We start from the raw sequence: 19101 nt of genomic DNA on the forward strand, positions 1-19101 counted from the left end.
CCAAAGGCAGGCACCAAACCGCTGCGCCACCCAGGGATCCCAGCCCACCTGTCCACTTACTCTGCATCTGCCCCACAGCAGTATTTGATGGAAGGAAAATACACAGCCCTGTTGACTAATCTTACTTTCAGTACATGATCATTCAATACTAGTAGGCTCTGGATGCCTGCAATCATCCTGTGTCTCCATACTTCTTTCATTCTTCTGTTCTCCCAGATAAGCCTTTCATACCTTCTTTATTCCAAAACCTGCACCTCATCCTGAATCCTCATTCCTGGCAGATGATTTTTTTCTTAACTAAGGAAATAGAAGCTATGAAAGATAGTTTCCATAGACTCCCATCACCACATCTATTCTTCCTTACCTGCCTGTGAGTCCAGTGTCCGCCTATACACTAGACCTCTTCCCTTTATCCTCCTAGCAGTTACTTCCTCTTTATCCTGCATGATCTTTTTTTTTTAATTAAGATTTTATCTAGTTATTCATGAGAGACACACAGAGAAGCAGAGACACAGGAAGGGGGAGAAGCAGGCTCCATGCAGGGAGCCCAATGTGGGACTCGATCCCGGGTCCCCAGGATCAGGCCCTGGGCTGAAGTCAGCACTAAACCACTGAGCCACCCGGGCTGCCCCTATCTTGCATGATCTTTATCCTTCACCTGGATTATTCTTCTAAGTGGAGAAACACAGTATTGATTTCCACTTCTTATAAAAATAAAACTTTTTAAAAACACTCTTCCCTCTCCAGCCACCACCCTTTTTCCCCCTGCATATCTTTATAGCAAATTCCTTGAAGGAGCAATCAATATTTGTTGTATCTAGTTTCTCTTCTATTCTCCCTTGAGTCCAATTTAATCAGACTTTTGCTCCTGTATCTCATCATAACTATCTTTGTAGATTGCTTACATCCTTTAGACCTTTATTTGCAAAACACCTTCTCAGTTAGGTCTTCAGTAAGACACAACACACAACACACACACACACACACACACACACACACACACACACCCTATCTCCCTCACTTATTTTCTCATTACTGTCTCTCTCACTCTCTCCTTCTTAAGTTATTTGTCCTATTTATTATCTAGTCCTTGTGCTAGAGTATAAGCTCCAATCAGGCAGAGAAGTTTTGTGTTTTGTTCGTTGATGCATATAGTTAACATTTAGAACAACGTCAGTAAATATGAATGGATGAATAGAAGAAAGGAGCAAAAGCAAGGGGTTAGAAATCAGAAGGAGAAATTACTGTGGGCAGAAAAAAATTAAGAGACACATCTTTGAGGGAGGAAGCAGAAATTGCACTGGAATTTGTAAGACATGGTTACTGTTTGACTAGTACCAAGGATGCATTCTGTGGGAAAGAATGTCTTAAGACTCAAAGGGGGATGAACTGGATCTGGCTGCTCTGGCTATAAGTAAGGAGATAAAATAAGATTGGAAAGAGAAGTAGGGAATAGGGCTCCTTATGGGATCCAAGAATTTCAGCAATGACTAGCTATGTGAGGACATGTGCTATGTCAGAAACTGCAGGAGAGGGCAGCCCGGGTGGCTCAGCGGTTTAGCACCGCCGTTGGCTCAGGACGTGATCCTGGAGACCCGGGATCAAGTCCCACATCAGGCTCCCTTCATGGAGCCTGCTTCTCCCTCTGCCTGTGTCTCTGCCTCTCTCTCCCTCTGTCTCTCCTGAATAAATAAATAAAATCTTAAAAAAAAAAAAAAAGAAACTGCAGGAGACTTCAACAACTCAGTGTGTCTGACTGAATAATAATCTGGAATGTAAAACAGTGTAAGAGAGCTAGCAATTGTTGAGTATCTCCTGTGAGCCCAGCCCTGTGTTTTATTTTTTTTTAAGATTTATTTATTTATTTGGGGGGGATAGGCAGAGAGAGAGGGACTCTAGCAGACTCCTTGATGAGTGTGGAGCCCAGTATGGGGCTTGAACTCAGGACCCTGAGATCATGACCTGAGCCAAAATCAAAAGTCGGATGTTTAACTGCCCAAGCCACCCATGTGCCCTGCAGCCCTGTGTTTTAAATGTCTCCTCCGGGATCCCTGGGTGGCGCAGCGGTTTGGCGCCTGCCTTTGGCCCAGGGCGCGATCCTGGAGACCCGGGATCGAATCCCACGTCGGGCTCCCGGTGCATGGAGCCTGCTTCTCCCTCTGCCTGTGTCTCTGCCTCTCTCTCTCTCTCTCTCTCTCTCTCTGTGACTATCATAAATAAATTAAAAATTAAAAAAAAAATAAATGTCTCCTCCTACTCCCCACTTTTTACATGATTTTCATATTGTTATTGCTTCTCACCACTGAAGAAACAGACCAGGGATCTGGAATATAGGGAAATAGTGAATGAGTGAGTGGTGGGTGGATTGAAGCTCAGACCCTGGTGCATGTAGTAGCTTCAGAGATGAGCTCTTCCCTTCTTTGATGCTGGGTCTCCATTGCAAAGCAATAGAATTGAAAAGCTCTGCCTGTCTACGGACATACCACCCCAAACGCGCCCTATCTTGTCTGAAAAGCTGTGCCTTCCAAGTTTAAGTTCTAACAGAACAGTCCTTCTATGTCATGTGATAAATTCATCAAATGAAGAGAGTTTGTAAATTCTTTAAAGGCAGCTTTCTTGAAATAGTCCTAAAGTAGTATTAACTGGCTTTGAGTTTGAAATGTTAGTCTGATTCTGTTAATTAAAAAACTTCATCCCCAGAAAAATCCTTTCATTTATTAAATGTATATTGAAGCTTCAAAGCATTTTAATCAGAAATTTGTGTGTTGGCATCATGCCATATTTAGGCAGGGATAATCTGATCTGGTGATGACTGTGACCAGTCAGTAGAGTCTGCTGTGCATCTGGTGCCATAGTAGTCACTCCTCTCTGCATGATAGGTGCTCTTCCTTCATGAGGCGTCCCTGTCTTTTAAGGCTTACATGCTTACAATAGACTGAAATATTGATTTTTGTCTAGATAGCCTTTCACAGTATTCAGTATTTTTTCCACCAATAGCTATCTTCAGGTAAAATATTACCAAACATTACTGAAAATAATTTAGAAACCCAGTGTTACATACTGAATTTTGTCCCTTGTGAATTCCTATGTGAGGCCCAATATGACTGTATTTGGAGAAAGGGCCTTTAAAAAAAAAAAAAAAAAAAGAGGCAATTAAGGTTAAATGAGGTTATAAGAGTGGAGCCCTAATCCAATAGGACTGGTGTCCTTATAAGAAGAGGAAGAGACACCAGGGAGTGTACCATAGAAACAGAGGGCCATATGAGGACACAGCAAGAGGGCAGCCACTCGTGAGCCAAGGGAAGAGGCCCCAGGAGAAATAAAACGTGCCAGTACCTTGATCTTGAATTTCCATTCTCTAGAACTGTGAGAGAATAGATTTCTGTTCTTTAAGCCATTCTGCCTGGTATTTATTATGGCAGCCCAAGCTGAGTAATACACACAGGCTGAATCAACTCTACACGGGAGCTAGCAGGAGAGCATAGCACCTCAGGATGTGACCAGGATCTGTGCTCACTTCTTTGTAAATATGAAAGGGTTTTCTCTCACCAGCATACTTTAATGATTCACATTTCTGGGAGCACCTGGCTGGCTCAGTTGATAGAGCGTGCAACTCTTGATCTCAGGATTGTGAGTTTGAGCCCCACATTAGGTGTAGAAATTACTTAAAAATAAAATCTTTAAAAAGATGATCCACATTTCTGGATGACAGAAGCATCAATTAAAATTTGGAAGAAGAGGGCAGCCCGGGTGGCTCAGCGATTTAGCGCTGCCTTCAGCCCAGGGCCTGATCCTGAAGACCCAGGATCAAGTCCCACGTCAGGCTCCCTGCATGGAGCCTGCTTCTCCCTCTGCCTGTGTCTCTGCCTCTTTCTCTCTCTCTCTCTCTCTCTCTCTCTCTCTGTATGTCTCTCATGAATGAATAAAATCTTTAAAATAAATAAAAATAAAATTTGGAAGAAGAAATTGTGCTGGATAGGTTCTTGTCACTTTGTACAGTTTCGTGTTGCCAACCAGTGACATCTGCTGGAAGACTGTGGCAAAACAAATTCCCTGGAACCAGGGATTGTGCTACTCTTTCAGTCTTCGTTTTCAGTAGGTGTTACACATCTCATGACACTCAGTATCTTTCTTGAGGCTTCATAGGAGATCACACAGACTCTGGGGCAACAACCACATAGACACTTAAAAATGGACTTTTAGGGGCAGCCCTGGTGGCTCAGCGGTTTAGCGCCGCCTTCGGCCCAGGGTGTGATCCTGGAGACCTGGGATCAAGTCCCACGTTGGGCTCCCTGCATGAAGCTTCTCCCTCTGCTTGTGTCTCTGCCTCTCTCTTTCTCTCTCTGTGTGCCTCTCATGAATAAATACATAGAATCTTTTTTAAAAATGGACTTTTATACAGAAGATGAAAGAAGTGGTTTGGGATCAAGACCAGGAAGAAGTAGAGAGATTGGGTAGAAACAGAGGGAACAGGCAAAGAGAGGTGAGTCTGGAGTTCAAAAGAAAAGGGAAGAAATTCAAAATCAAGTTTTGGAAAATAAAGACATAATGTTTTTCCACAAAAATAATAATTTTACTGGAAATAACTATTTTTGCTTAAATCACAGTGCTGCACCTTAGGACTTGAAGACTGTAACATTTATTGCCTGAGTTAGGTTAATGTCTAAAAATATAAAAACGAGGGGCACCTGGATGGCTCAGTTGGTGAAGCATCTGACTCTTGATTTTGACAGAGGTCCTGATCTCAGGGTGGTGAGATTGAACCCTGAGCCAGGCTCTGTGCTCAGCCAGGCTCTGTGCTCTTAAGCATGGAGTCTGCTTGAGATTCTCCCCCACCCTCCCCCACCTGCTCAGGCATGCATGCATGTGTGCACTTGTGCTCTCTCTCTCTCTCTCTCAAAATAAATAAATAAAATCTTTTTTTAAAAAAGACCTTTGAGAAGACATACACATGGCCAACAAGCACATGAGAAAATGCTCCACATCATTTGCCATCAGGGAAATACAAAGCAAAACCACAATGAGATACCACCTCTCACCAGTGAGAATGGGGAAAATTAACAAGACAGGAAACAACTCTCCAAATGTTGGAGAAGATATGGAGAAGAGGGAACCCTCTTGCACTGTTGGTGGGAATGTGAACTGGTGCAGCCACTCTGGAAAACAGTGTGGAGGTTCCTCAGAAAGTTAAAAATAGAGCTACCCTATGACCCAGAAATTGCATTACGGGGTATTTACCCCAAAGATACAGATGTAGTGAAACGCCAGAACACCTGCACCCGAATGTTTATAGCAGCAATGTCCACAATAGCCAACTTGTGGAAGGAGCCATGATGTCCTTCGACAGATGAATGGATAAAGAGCATGTGGTATATATATACAATGGAATATTACTCAGCCATCAGAAATGACAAATACCCACCATTTGCTTCGACGTGGATGGAACTGGAGGGTATTATGCTGAGCAAAGTAAGTCATCAGAGGAGAACATCACATGGTTTCACTCAGACGGGGAATATAAGAAATAGTGAAAGGGATTATAAGGGAAAGGAGGTGAACTGAGTGGGGAAAAAATGGAGAGGGAGACAAAGCATGAGAGACTCCTAACTCTGGAAAAGGAACAAAGGGTTATGGAAGGGGAGGTGGGCAGGGGTGTTGAGGTAACTGGGGGATGTACTGAGAAGGGCACTTGATGGGATGAGCACTGGGTGTTATACTATATGTTGGCAAATTGAACTTCAATAAAAACACATGAAAAAAATAAAAACGTTAAAAAACTGTCAGCAATTCTACACATCAGTAATAAGATAACTGAAGGGGATCCCTGGGTGGCACAGCGGTTTGGCGCCTGCCTTTGGCCCAGGGTGTGATCCTGGAGACCCGGGATCGAGTCCCACGTCAGGCTCCCAGTGCATGGAGCCTGCTTCTCCCTCTGCCTGTGTCTCTGCCTCTCTCTCTCTCTCTCTCTCTCTGTGACTATCATAAATAAATAAAAATTAAAAATATATAACTGAAAAAACCTTTGAGTCTTTTTTTAAAAAATAAAACCATAAAAACAAACTAAGTCACTGAAGTACTTTCCTTCAAAATCAGAGGAAAAGCAAGCCTGGAAATAGGCTAGCCCAAGACTATGTCATTATCAGTAAAATCCTGTCAGTCTCATCATCACAGACTTATTATTTTAAACTTTTTAAATGAAAATTTTCATACATATGCAAAAGTAGAGGAAGTATAATAATAGTCATGTACCCATCTGTCTCCAAAGTGAGGGCTTTTTTTTTTTTTTAAGATTTTATTTATTCATTCATGAGAGAGGCAGAGACACAGGCAGAGGGAGAAGCAGGCCCCAAGCAGGGAGCCTGATGTGGGACTCCATCCCAGGGCCCCAAGATCACGCCCTGAGCCAAAGGTGGACGCTAAACTGCTGAGCCACCCAGGCATCCCTAAAGTGAGGGTTTTTAAATGCATTTTTCTAAGAAGATATTTTGAGGTCCTGGACCAAGAAGTAGCAATTGAAGTACATTGAATAAAGGTCAGATAAGAGAATATTTCTTTCTTTTTTTTTCTTTTTTAAAATTTTTATTTATTCATGAGAGAGACACAAAGAGAGAGAGAGAGAGGCAGAGACACAGGCAGAGGGAGAAGCAGGCTCCATGCAGGCAGCCCGATGCAGGACTTGATCCTGGGATTCCAGGATCACACCCTGGGCCAAAGGCAGGCGCTAAACTGCTGAGCCACCCGGGGATCCCCAATATGAAAATATTTCTGAAGGAGAATTTGATGTATTCATTGGGTAAGAGGTGAATGAAAGAAGTAATGGTGAGTTGCAAATTTCTGGTTTAGAAAACTGGGCTGCTAACGACAATATTAATCAAGAGCACAGAGAGCCAAGAGGCTTGCAATTTAATAGTGTGTCCGCAATGCAGCTTCCTCAAATCTACCAAAATAATCTATGAAGGTGCAAAAAAGTGGCAGCAATATGTCTAGGAACTCAGGAAGGTATGTGTCTTAATCTTTAGGACAGATCTGAGATAAATGTAGCTGACCTCATCTTGTGGAATCAGGAATGGCTTGGAGAAAGTTAGTCATTATCTACATCCTGTTGTCACTTTCCTGGCTCAGCTACCCAAAGCATGTACCAGTCAGGGACTAAGCAGACCTTCCTGCAGAACATTACCTGGTGCTGTTTTATACTAGAATAGTATATGTCCTTTTACTCCCTTCTCCCTAATTTTTCTCTGGGTAAGGATACTGGATCCCTGTTGGACAGGCAGAGTATTGATGGTTATTACAGTACAGGAGGTGTGACCCACACTAGAGTACCGTAGGGTAGGCAGGGAAGGGACTCCTCTCTGCCTGATACACCATTTCTCAGGTGTTCCATGCATTCAGAGAATCAGTAGGAAGGGGAAGCTGGGATGCAACTAGACCAAGGCTGCAGTGAGTAAATGTGTCTAAAAAGCCAGGAGTTAAATTGAAAGCAGTATGTATCCCTAGTTGTTAGCTATAATACAAATGCATTGAGTGTAGGGTCACGAACCATTTGGATTCCTTGCCTGCTAACTTCCTGGTTTATCCTTCTCTATTTCCCTTTGGAAAAATAAACAGGTAAAAAAAAAACTTTTATGTATATATTCATATTTATATATATATTTTTTTCCCCTCATCTTAGTGTTCCTTCTTTCTCATAGAAATCCTTTACGGAAGGGAGAACATACTACATATATCTTTCGTTTTGCTTTTTTCCCTAGAAATCCCTATTAGCCCTTGGAGAGCTTTCTAGTTTTTTTCTTGTAGTGTATTATTCAAATAGTTATATCATATTTTTTATAGTTCTATAATTTCTGATAATTTTTCTATTACAAATATTCAGTAAATATTTTCTGAATCTTTGAATTGCAAGAGAGACAAGTCCTGCAGCCAACCAGTGCAACAAACATAGGTTACCTACAAGGAAAATCCAGTTGATTTTAGATTTGTATAATATTGTACCCAGAAGAAAGACTGACACATAGTATTCATTTTGTTTAAAATTCATTCTTATTGGGGTGCCTCCATGGCTCAGCAGTTGAGTGTCTGCCTTTGGCTCAGGTCGTGATCCCAGGGTCCTGGGATCGAGTCCGGAATCGGGCTTCCTGCAGGGAGCCTGCTTCTCCCTCTGCCTGTGTCTCTGCCTGTCTCTCATGAATAAATAAATAAAATCTGTAAAAATAAATAAATAAATAAATAAATAAATAAATAAATAAAATTTGTTTTTATTTTTAAATCATTTATGTACAGAATGATGTTGAACAATTTTAATTGATTCTTTTCATAATTACTCCATATCCATATCCATGTGTTTATATTGCATATGTTGTACTCTGATTTTTCTACCCATGCTTAAAAATTCAGCAGAGAGGGCAGCCCAGGTGGCTTAGGGGTTTAGCACCGCCTCCAGCCCAGGGCATGATCCTGGAGACCCGGGATCGAGTCCTGCATCAGGCTCCCTGCATGGAGCCTGCTTCTCCCTCTGCCTGTGTCTCTGCCTCTCTCTCTCTCTGTCTCTCATGAATAAATAAATAAAATCTTTAAAAAAAAAATTCAGCAGAGATAGTACTTCTTTCCTTGTCCTTGCCACTATCATGGGATTTTCTCTATGATATATTTTATCAACTCTCTCCTATTTGAGACTACCGATCCCTAGAAAGCTGGCCTTTTAGAACCTAATAGAATTCCTGACATGAGTAGGTACTTAATATATTTGTTAATTGCTGAAAGGGCTTTAAAATCATTACAGCTTTAGAAACCAGTGAATAACAGGAAACTACGTTCACTTCCTATTTTTCCAGTAAAAGCACACATCTGTTTTATTCACTTTTCTCTTTATGTTTTTCTCTCCAAATTTAGTCTGTGCTGAGACCTATAACCCTGATGAGGAAGAGGAAGATACTGATCCAAGGGTAAGAATTGCTGCAAAGGCAGCACTTACTGCCTTATTTTATTCTGTACTTAACTCCCCTCCTCCTCTACATCATGCTGATAATTTAAATGAATACAAATTAAATTTCAACAAGGTGCTATATTTTTTATCACCAGTTTGACAGATATTAAGAAGAATGAAAGCAGGACTGGTTGAGGTTATGGTAAGAAGGGGTGCCTGCCTACCTGTAACTGTCAAAACCTTAAATATAGTCAAGCCAACTGACTCATTCTGAAAGAGAATTCATCCTTGACAAATAGCTGGATCCTTCCTGAGGATGTACAGAGATCATTGCAGTGTTGTAGTAGTTAAAAATGGGAACAATGCCTCAAAATAGGGGATTACCAGGGGTTAAGTTATGGTACATTCAAATCAAGAGAATCGGCAGCCATTGGAAATGATGGTACAGGACCAGATTTAACAGCAAGGGATCCAAGTGGTTCTTGACCCTACACTCAATAAATAACTTAAAAAAATATATTAATCTGAGGTGTCTGGTTGGCTTAGTCGGAAGAGCATTCAGCACTTAACCTCGGGGTTGTGAGTTCAAGTCCCACTTTTGGTATAGAGATTACTTTAAAAAGTAAATAAACTTTAAAATACATACATACGCACACACACACATACATACATACATATATATGTTTATCCGTCTGTCTAGTGTTTATTAGTACAAATAATTATTCTGGAAGAATATATCCCAGATGTTAACAGTGGTTGTGGCAGGACTATGGTTCACTTTGGTCCTTAAAAACTCAGATTTTTAAACTTTTATTTTTTATTTTTATTTTTATTTCCCTTATTATTATTTTTTTTTGGTAAAGATTTTATTTATTTATTCATGAGAGACAGAGAGAGAGAGAGAGAGAGAGAGAGAGGCAGAGGGAGAGGAAGAAGAGAAGCAGGCTCCATGCAGGGAGCCCGACGTGGGACTTGATCCCGGGTCTCCAGGATCACGCCCTGGGCTGAAGGCAGGTGCCAAACCACTGAGACACCCAGACTGCCCCCAAATTATTTTTATAAAAGCATATCTGAATCACCACTTTTAAAAGGCTAATACTATAAAAGAAGCTTCAATGATCTTTTAAGTATGCCTTAAAACGAGCAGTCCATGAAAGATTTCTCAAGTATTCTAATAATAAAATGGTACCATTGTGTGAATCTAATAGATATGTAAATTTAAAAAATTCATTCTGGATATTGTAAAATTCTTGATGACTTTTTTTTTTTTTTTTCTTGATGACTTTTAAAAGTTAAAGCAGGTTTTTTTAGTGGGGGCACCTGGGTGGCTCAGTCAGTTAAGCATCTGACTCTTGATTTCAGCTCAGGTCATGATCTCAGCATCATGAGATCAAACCCCATGTTGGGCTCTGTGTAAGTGGGGAGTCGGCTGCAGGCTCTCTCCCTTGCCCTCTGCCCCCCTGACCAACACGATCTGGCACTGGAATAATCACAGTGGTTTCCTGGCTTCCACTCTTCACTCAAGGCTGTTCTTCACTCGATAGTCAGTGTGAACCTTTAAAAACATTAGTCAGATCTTTTTCATTCCTCAGTCAGAACCTTCAAATTGCCTCCATGTGGCTAGGGAAAAGTTGTAGTTCTGCATTGTAATGCCCTCTCTGGTTTGAGCATTTCCCTCACCTAAGCCCTCAACTTGGTCTCTTCCTGATCTTTCACCCTTGCTCCGAATGAGTCACACCCATCTCCTAGTTGTTTCTCAGACATGCTTTTCACCTACCACAAGGCCTTGTTTTCACTTGCTGTTCTCTCTGCTTGAGGTGCTCTTCCCATAGAGATGTCCACATGACTCAGTCCCTCAGATCATCCTCACTTCCTTGAGATCTTTACACAAATATCACCTTCTCAGTGAGGCCTCATCTGCTCACTCCACACATACTTTTTTTTTATCACCTTTCCCCACCTTTTTTTTCCTCCTGTCCTTGTCACTCTCTTACATATTTTACAGATTTACCTGATGAGAGCAGGTGTTATTTGTGTATTCCCTGTGTCCCTAAAGGTGGAACAGTGCCTGGCACCTAGTAGATGCTTAATATCTGTTGAATGAACAAATCTATAGCCCTCTGCTTTACAGACAAGAATGCTGAGGCTCCCAGGAGATAGCTGACTTGCTGCCAGTCACACAGTCAGTGAGTGCCCCAGGGTGGGTGCTCTGCCCCCATCACCTTGCCCCTCCATGGCCAAGGACACTGCTTAGTATTTGTATAGAATTAAAGTTACAGTAAACAAACTCTTAGTTTTCCCTACTTTTTAGGAGAAAGAAAATTACTGATCTGTAAATAAAGCCAAATTGTTAAATGGAATAAAAATATTTCCCTGGTTTCATTTGGATTAACAGGTGATTCATCCTAAAACTGATCAACAGAGATGCAGACTTCAGGAGGCTTGCAAAGATATTCTCCTTTTCAAAAATCTTGATCAGGTAACGTTTTGTGTTTTTTTTTTTTTAATATTTTTGTCTTTTAGCTTTTGTATATTTGTCATTTAAACAGTTTTTGTTATATTAGCCTCAGTCAAATGAGGCATAAAACTTTAGATTCATCTTATTTACAAATGTTTGCAGTGTGTTGCCTATCATAACTTATAATGAGCTTTTCAGATGACTTCCAGTATTTCTCTGAATTGCTTTGGTACTTCCTCCAAGAAAATACCATTTGAGGACCATGCAGTTTGGTCATGTTAAAAGGAGATAAACAGGTTTGCATGACTCTGGCTTAGTTTAGAGGGTCTGAATTTATGCTGCAGAGTAATTTCTCCAAAGATGCTAGTATGGAATTCTCTTCTCTGGTAGCAGTTAACCCACTGGAAGTGCATGACTTCTCAGGCCTTCGATGTGAGGCACCTCTTGTGATTACTTCTCAGCAAAGACCTCAGGTGTGGGGAGGAGTGGGTGTCTGCAGGACTCTGGTATAGAATCTCTTCTGGGAATGTCTTCCCTCCCTTGGTGAAGATAGAGAGTAGGGGCTACCTCAGGAGGTTGAAGAATCTTCAAACTTCATTACTCCTCTACTTTGAGAGCCACACACTGAAGCTACATAAATGGCTTGAGGTACTGGGCCTACCAGAGAATCCTAGAATGTGCAGAGACACGAAGGATGGAATTAGAATTCTACTACCACCCAGCTCCTGCAAATAAGTCTTCGGATGACATCCTCACAACCATCCCTGGTATCTGTAAACCAGTCTGTGTGGTTTTAAGAATAGCCAGAACTTTAGTCAGTTTTATTAGTCTCAGGCTGAATAAAAAAAAAGACCATGACCTCAAGGAAAGGCTGATTGTGAGAAATACTGGTCTGTGTCACCTATTTTCCCTAGAAGATCCATCTGTATCAATGGAAAGAAGACTTGGGATCCCTGGGTGGCGCAGCGGTTCGGCGCCTGCCTTTGGCCCAGGGCGCGATCCTGGAGATCCGGGATCGAATTCCACGTCGGGCTCCCGGTGCATGGAGCCTGCTTCTCCCTCTGCCTGTGTCTCTGCCTCTCTCTCTCTCTCTGTGGTGTGACTATCATAAATAAATAAAAATTTAAAAAAAAAATTTTTAAAAATAAAAAAAAAATGGAAAGAAGACTTGCTGCTTTACCTACTGAACAAAACCCCTTGTAAATTTTATATCATCAGATATTCTAAGGGAAATTGCTATGTCAATCTAATATTCACAGTTTTCTTAGTATTGAAGAAAACCATTTTACCATTTCATTTATAACTAAAATTTCATATTTCATTATATTTTTCTAACATTTTTGTCATGAAAATATTCAAATACAATAAAGTTGAGAGACTTCTATGGAACACATACTTATCCACTGCTTTGATTCTATGAGTAACATTTTATTATGCTTGCTATCTTATATACCACCTACCCATCTTTCAGCAAAGAGGTCAGTAAACTTTTTCTTACAGAACTAGGTAGTAAGTATGTCTGTTATAACTATTCAGCTCTGTTATTGTAGCAGGGAAGCAGCCATAGACCATACATAAATGAAAACGTATGGCTGTGTTCCAGTAAAACATTATTTACAGAAACAGGCAGCTGTTTGCTGGCTCCTCCATTAACCCGTCTTACTCTTTTGGGTTCGTTTCAGAGTAAGTTGTAGATATCATTATACTTTCCTTTATTTTTTAATTTTTTTTAAAGATATTATTTACTTATTCATGAGAGACACAGAGAGAGAGAGAGAGAGAGAGGCAGAGACACAGGCAGAGGGAGAAGCAGGCTCCATGCAGGGAGCCTGATGTGGGACTCGATGCCGGGACCTCAGGATCACGCCCTGAGCCAAAGGCAGGCGCTAAACCCCTGAGCCACCCAGGGATCCTCTCTACTTTTCTTTAAATACTTTGGCATGTGTATCATGGAACTAAATTTCAATATTTGCATAAAGTCTTTTTTTTTTTTTAAGATTTTATTTCTTTATTCATGAGGGACACACAGAGAGAGGCAGAGGGAGAAGTAGGCTCCTCACAGGGAGCCCAATGTGGGACTCGATCCCGGACCTCGGGATCATGCCCTGAGCCGAAGGTGGACACTCAACCACTGAGTGACCCAAGGGTCCCACTTACAGTCTTTTGATATAAAGTTTACATGCAATGAAATGCGTAACTTTTAAGTGCGTTCGTTGAGGTTTGACAAATGTATACATTTGGGTGACCCAAATTCCCTAACAAATCATTTAACATTTGTTAAACACCCCGCAAAAATGCCCTCATGCCCCCTTGTGATCAATTCTGGCCCTATCTCCTCTCAGAGGCAACTACGATTTTGATTTATTCTGCAATAAATTAAATTTGCCTCTCCTCAGATTTCATATAAATGGAATTGTACAGTGTGCACTCTTTTGTGTGAGACTTCTTTCACACAGCAATTTTTGAAGCTCATCCCTGTTGCATTTATCAGTAGTTCATTTCTTTTCCTTTTTCACTTTTTATTTTGAATTAGTTTTAGACTGACAAAAAAAAGCTGCAAAAATAGTACAGAATTCCCATATACTCTTCATCCAGCTTCCCCTGGTATAAACAACTTTTTTTTTTTTTAAGATTTTATTTATTAAAAAAAAAAGATTTTATTTATTTATTCATGAGAGACACAGGCAGAGGGAGAAGCAGGCTCCATGCAGAGAGCCCGATGTGGGACTCCTTCCCGGGACTCCAGGATCACACCCTGGGCTGACAGCAGGAGCTAAACCTCTGAGCCACCCAGGGATCTCCTACATCTTAACATAACCATAGGACAATGAGCGAAACCAGGAAATTAACTGTTACAATACTATTGGCTAAACTACAACTCTTGGGATCCCTGGGTGGCGCAGTGGTTTGGCGCCTGCCTTTGGCCCAGGGCGCGATCCTGGAGACCCGGGATCGAATCCCACGTCGGGCTCCCGGTGCATGGAGCCTGCTTCTCTCTCTGCCTGTGTCTCTGCCTCTCTCTCTCTCTCTCTGTGACTATCATAAATAAATAAAAAAAATTTAAAATAAATAAATAAATAAATAAACTACAACTCTTATTGAGATTTCACCAGTTTTCTCACTTATGGTTTTATTTTTCTGGTTAAGGATCCAGTTCAGAATCCCACTTTGTAATTTAGTTCTTATTTCTCTTTAGTCTGTCATAGTTTTCAGTCCTTTCTGGTCTTTCATGATCTTGACACTTTGAAGAGTACTGGTTCGTTATTTTATAGAACGCACCTCAATTGGATTTGTCTGATGTTTCCTTATGACTATGGAATATGGATATACATTCTTGGCCTGACTCCCAAAGAAATTATATTGTCTTTTTCTCAGAGCATCATTTCAAGGGGTCCATAATGTCAGCATGCCTTATTGCTGGTGATGTTAGTTCATTCCTCTTTTGTTGCTGAGTAATATGCCATTATATGAAAATACCAGTTTGCTAATTCTTTTTTTTTCCCCTGTTGATGGATACCTGGTCTATTTCTTGTTTTTAGCTCTTAGGAATAATGCTGTGGACATTTTGTACATGTTTTTTGTGAACTCCCCGCCCCCACCCATTTCTCCTCAGTAAAATAACTGAGGGCAAAATTGCTAAGTCATAGGGTAGGTATATGTTAGATTTTACAAAAATCTGCCAGGTCTTTTTAAAAGTGGTTTACCATTTGCATTCAACAATACATGAGCTTCCCAGTTGCTCCATATCCTTACCAATATTTGGTATTGCCCATCTTCTCAAATTTTAGCCATTCTGGTGAGTGTATTTGTTTCAGTTTGTAAAGATTTATTTACACCTACTTTGGATATAAAGCATACTTTAAAAAATAAATAAAAATATATAAATAAAATAAAAATTTATTATCCAAATCTCTGGTTTTAAATTTTCAAATTTACAGGAAAATAAAAAGAATAGTATCATGAACACTCGTGTACCTTTACCTAGACTGACCGGTTGTTAACATTTTGCCACATTTATTTTCTTTCATGTGTGTATGTACGCACACATAAGTACATGTAAACTGCTTTTTTCTTTTGTCCTGAGCCATTTATAAATATGTTTAAGACATCTTGACTCTTGGCCCCTAAATACCTTAAGATATATTTTCTAAGGGATCCCTGGGTGGCGCAGCGGTTTGGCGCCTGCCTTTGGCCCAGGGCGTGATCCTGGAGACCCAGGATCGAATCCCATATCGGGCTCCCGGTGCATGGAGCCTGCTTCTCCCTCTGCCTGTGTCTCTGCCTCTCTCTCTCTCTGTGACTATCGTAAGTAAATAAATAAAAATTTAAAAAAAACAATTAAAAAAAAAAAAGATATATTTTCTAAGAACAAAGATACTCTCCTACATTAGCACAATACCATTATTAACATTGATACAGTAATGTTATCTCGCATCCATTCCATATTCAGATTTCCCCAGTAAAGTTCTCTATAGCTTTTTTGTTTTGTTTTTCAGTCCTGAATCATGTGTTGCTTTTAGTTGTCATGGTATCATTTTAGTCATCTCCAGCCTAGAATCCTCCCCTTACACCTTATTCTGTATCTTATGATACTGATGTTTTTGAAGAGTCCAGGCCAGAGAAGAGTTACTTAGAACAAGAAGCTGCCAATGGACAGCCCACAGGCCAGTTATAGCTAGGTACAGGTATATGTGTTTGGTCTGTATTGTACTTGAAAATTTGAGTTGGTACCTGTATTTAAACATGAGATTTCTGGCAACATTGGGCTCACATTCCATGTGAATGTGGAATGCATGTGAACATCACTTCCCTTATAGTATTTGTTGGCTTGTATTCAATACACATGAACCTGTGGAAATAAAGAGATGCTTTTAGTTTACTCAGTTATTTTTAGGTAGCACAGTCTTACTGACAGACACTGAATCACATGGAATTATGCAACAATAAAATTTTTCCTTGCCACGTCTTCAGTCCACATTCCTCCAAGGAGAGTCTTTCTTTGAGCTGAAGCTGATATTCATTAGTGCCCCCTGACAGCCAGTGATCTCCCTTCCTGACAGAGGGATGCTGGCCCTAGACTGAGACCACTGTTTTGTTAGAATTTAATTGCATTGTTTTGTTTTCCCTATACTTATCAATACAGTTACCTTCTGATTATAGCAGGTAATAATAAGTAAGTCATTATATGTGTTGTATATAGATGTTTGAATAGATCTCAATTTTTGAGTACCTGTTGTGTGATACTTTCCTTAGATTTTTCTCTTTTAGTCATAAAAATCAATGAGCTAGAAACTAGTAAACGCTTATTTTTTTTTAATTTTTATTTTATTTTATTTTTTTATTTTTATTTTTTTATTTTATTTATGATAGTCACAGAGAAAGAAAGAGAGAGAGGCAGAGACACAGGCAGAGGGAGAAGCAGGCTCCATGCACCGGGAGCCCGATGTGGGATTCGATCCCGGGTCTCCAGGATCGCGCCCTGGGCCAAAGGCAGGCGCCAAACCGCTGCGCCACCCAGGGATCCCTGTAAACGCTTTTTAAAATATGTGTTAACTGAGGCTCAGAGAGGTTAAGTAATGTGCGTGACTAGTCAGAGCAGTTGTGCTACTCTGTAAGGTAACTTCTAAGTCTATCCCAGCCCTTTAGATGTGATGATCCTAAAAAAAAAAAAAAAAAAAAAAAAGGATTTGATCATCCTGTTAAGATCAACACCCATAGGAAGATGGCATTGCATGGTTTACAGATGGTATAGTGGAGCCATCAAGGAGCCTGACAGTCATGTGGGTGCAACTGGGAGAATGGGTACCATAACTGAGATACCTAGTTTTGCAAAAATTATGGAATGTTTTTTCAAAACAGTACTGCCTCAAAAATACTTGGCAACTGTGCTGTGTACATGGAGGTACAAAGCTGAACGGTCAGGGGAAAACATTTGTTTCAGACAGCTTTTAGGATATTGCTTGAATATGGGGAACAATCCTATATGTGTACTTCCACCTTGTAGTTGCAAACTGAGATAAGCAGTCATTTTTTTCACAGCCAGTGTAAAAGCCGCCTTTTCTCTTTGTGTGTATACCTTGCAGGAACAACTTTCTCAAGTCCTTGATGCCATGTTTGAAAGAACAGTCAAAGTTGATGAGCATGTCATTGACCAAGGAGACGATGGAGACAACTTTTATGTCATTGAACGGTAGGAAATGAAACTTTGCAGATGTGTGGCTACACTTAATAAGATTCATGATTAAAGGCACCCAGTGCTTTGTTCAGCCCAGGAAGGACTTAGGATCAAGTGTACAGGCTTCCCTCTCTGCCCACTGCCTGCCCCCTGTATCTACTGCTGTTCTGAGTCCTCAGTACAACCCCATGTTTGGGTTGCTATTAGCAACACTAAAAAGTCTCCTTTACAATTAGACAAGATGGGGACGCCTGGGTGGCTCAGTGGTTAAGTGTCTGCCTTTGGCTTGGGGCATGATCCGGAGTTCTGGGATCAAGTCCCGAGTCGGGCTTCCTACATGGAGCCTGCTTCTCCCACTGCCTGTGTTTCTGCCTCTCTCTATGTGTCTCTCATGAATAAATAAATAAGATCTTTAAAAAATAAAAATAAGATTAAAAAAAGAATTAGACAAGATGTGCTTTATAAACATGTTATTTGGGCAGCCCTGGTGGCTCAGGGCAGCCCCGGTGGCTCAGTGGTTTAGTGCCGCCTGCGGCCCGGGGCATGATCCTGGAGACCCTGGGATTGTAGCTTGGGATTTTCTAGGGGGCTCCCTGTCGGGCTGCCTGAATGGAGCCTGCTTCTCTCTCTGCCTGTGTCTCTGCCTCTCTCTCTCTCTCGCTGTGTCTCTCATGAATAAATAAATAAAATCTTTTAAAAAATAATAAAAAAAAATAAACATGTTATTTGCCAGTGTTCAAGGAAATGATTTCATAAAGAAGCCATTTTGCTATACTGTCATCTGGATCTTTCAGGCCCAGCCTAATTTACCTATGAATACACTGCCTCAACTTCCATGTCGCGGCCCCTTCTGGCTCTGTTCCTGGTATAAGCCATGTCGGGAGACATGAAATACGTGGGTTTGACCTGCTGGCCTTAGTGTATTGTGAGCTCTTCAATTGTTAATTTCATCTTGAGGGTTCCTTCTGACCCCCTCCCAGACATGAAAAGAACCACCTTCACCAAATAATCTCCTATAGAATGTCTAGAAATGGTAACACTGGGTAAAAGGGTCTCTTTAAGGAATTTGTTAAATGTTGTTAAGTATCTTGCAAAAATATTGATATATTTAAGTTTGCCTCAGTGATGTATTGGGAGTGCCTGTTTCTCTAAATGTTTGTCAGTTCTGAATATTATTCTTTAGCAATCATTACCAGTTAACAGGTAGAATATTGCACCTTTTGGTTTCTTTATTTTAATCAGTTCTGTATCCTAGTTTTCAACAAACTACAAAAGACTCATATAGTTATATCAATCCCTTCAAGAAAAGCATTTGACAAAATTCATCACCTTTTCAATGTAAAAACTCTCAGCAAACTAGGAATAGATGTGGTTTTTCACCAGTCCAGTTAAAGGAATTTTTTTAAAAACTTTTGGCCAGCATCATAGTTAAGGGTGAAACATTGACTGTTTTCCCCTTAAGATCAAGAACAAGGCAGGGATATCTGCTCTCACCACTTCTATATAGTATTGTATTGTAGATCCTAGCCAATGCAATGAGGCAAT

At 40.6% G+C, this 19101-nt stretch overlaps 1 protein-coding gene across 3 annotated transcripts in view; it reads left to right on the top strand.

Annotated features, from left to right (window-relative positions):
- PRKAR2A (protein kinase cAMP-dependent type II regulatory subunit alpha) overlaps positions 1–19101 on the top strand; it is a 110777-nt gene that overhangs the window by 62498 nt on the left and 29178 nt on the right. For all 3 annotated transcript variants that reach the window (XM_025455772.3, XM_025455773.3, XM_049097989.1), the window contains exons 3-5: positions 8890–8942; positions 11319–11402; positions 17465–17571. In XM_025455772.3, the coding sequence (XP_025311557.1) occupies positions 8890–8942; positions 11319–11402; positions 17465–17571 (244 nt within the window). The remainder of the gene's footprint in view (positions 1–8889; positions 8943–11318; positions 11403–17464; positions 17572–19101) is intronic.

Source organism: Canis lupus, chromosome 20 (assembly GCF_003254725.2).
Source record: "Canis lupus dingo isolate Sandy chromosome 20, ASM325472v2, whole genome shotgun sequence".
Lineage (NCBI taxonomy): Eukaryota > Metazoa > Chordata > Mammalia > Carnivora > Canidae > Canis > Canis lupus.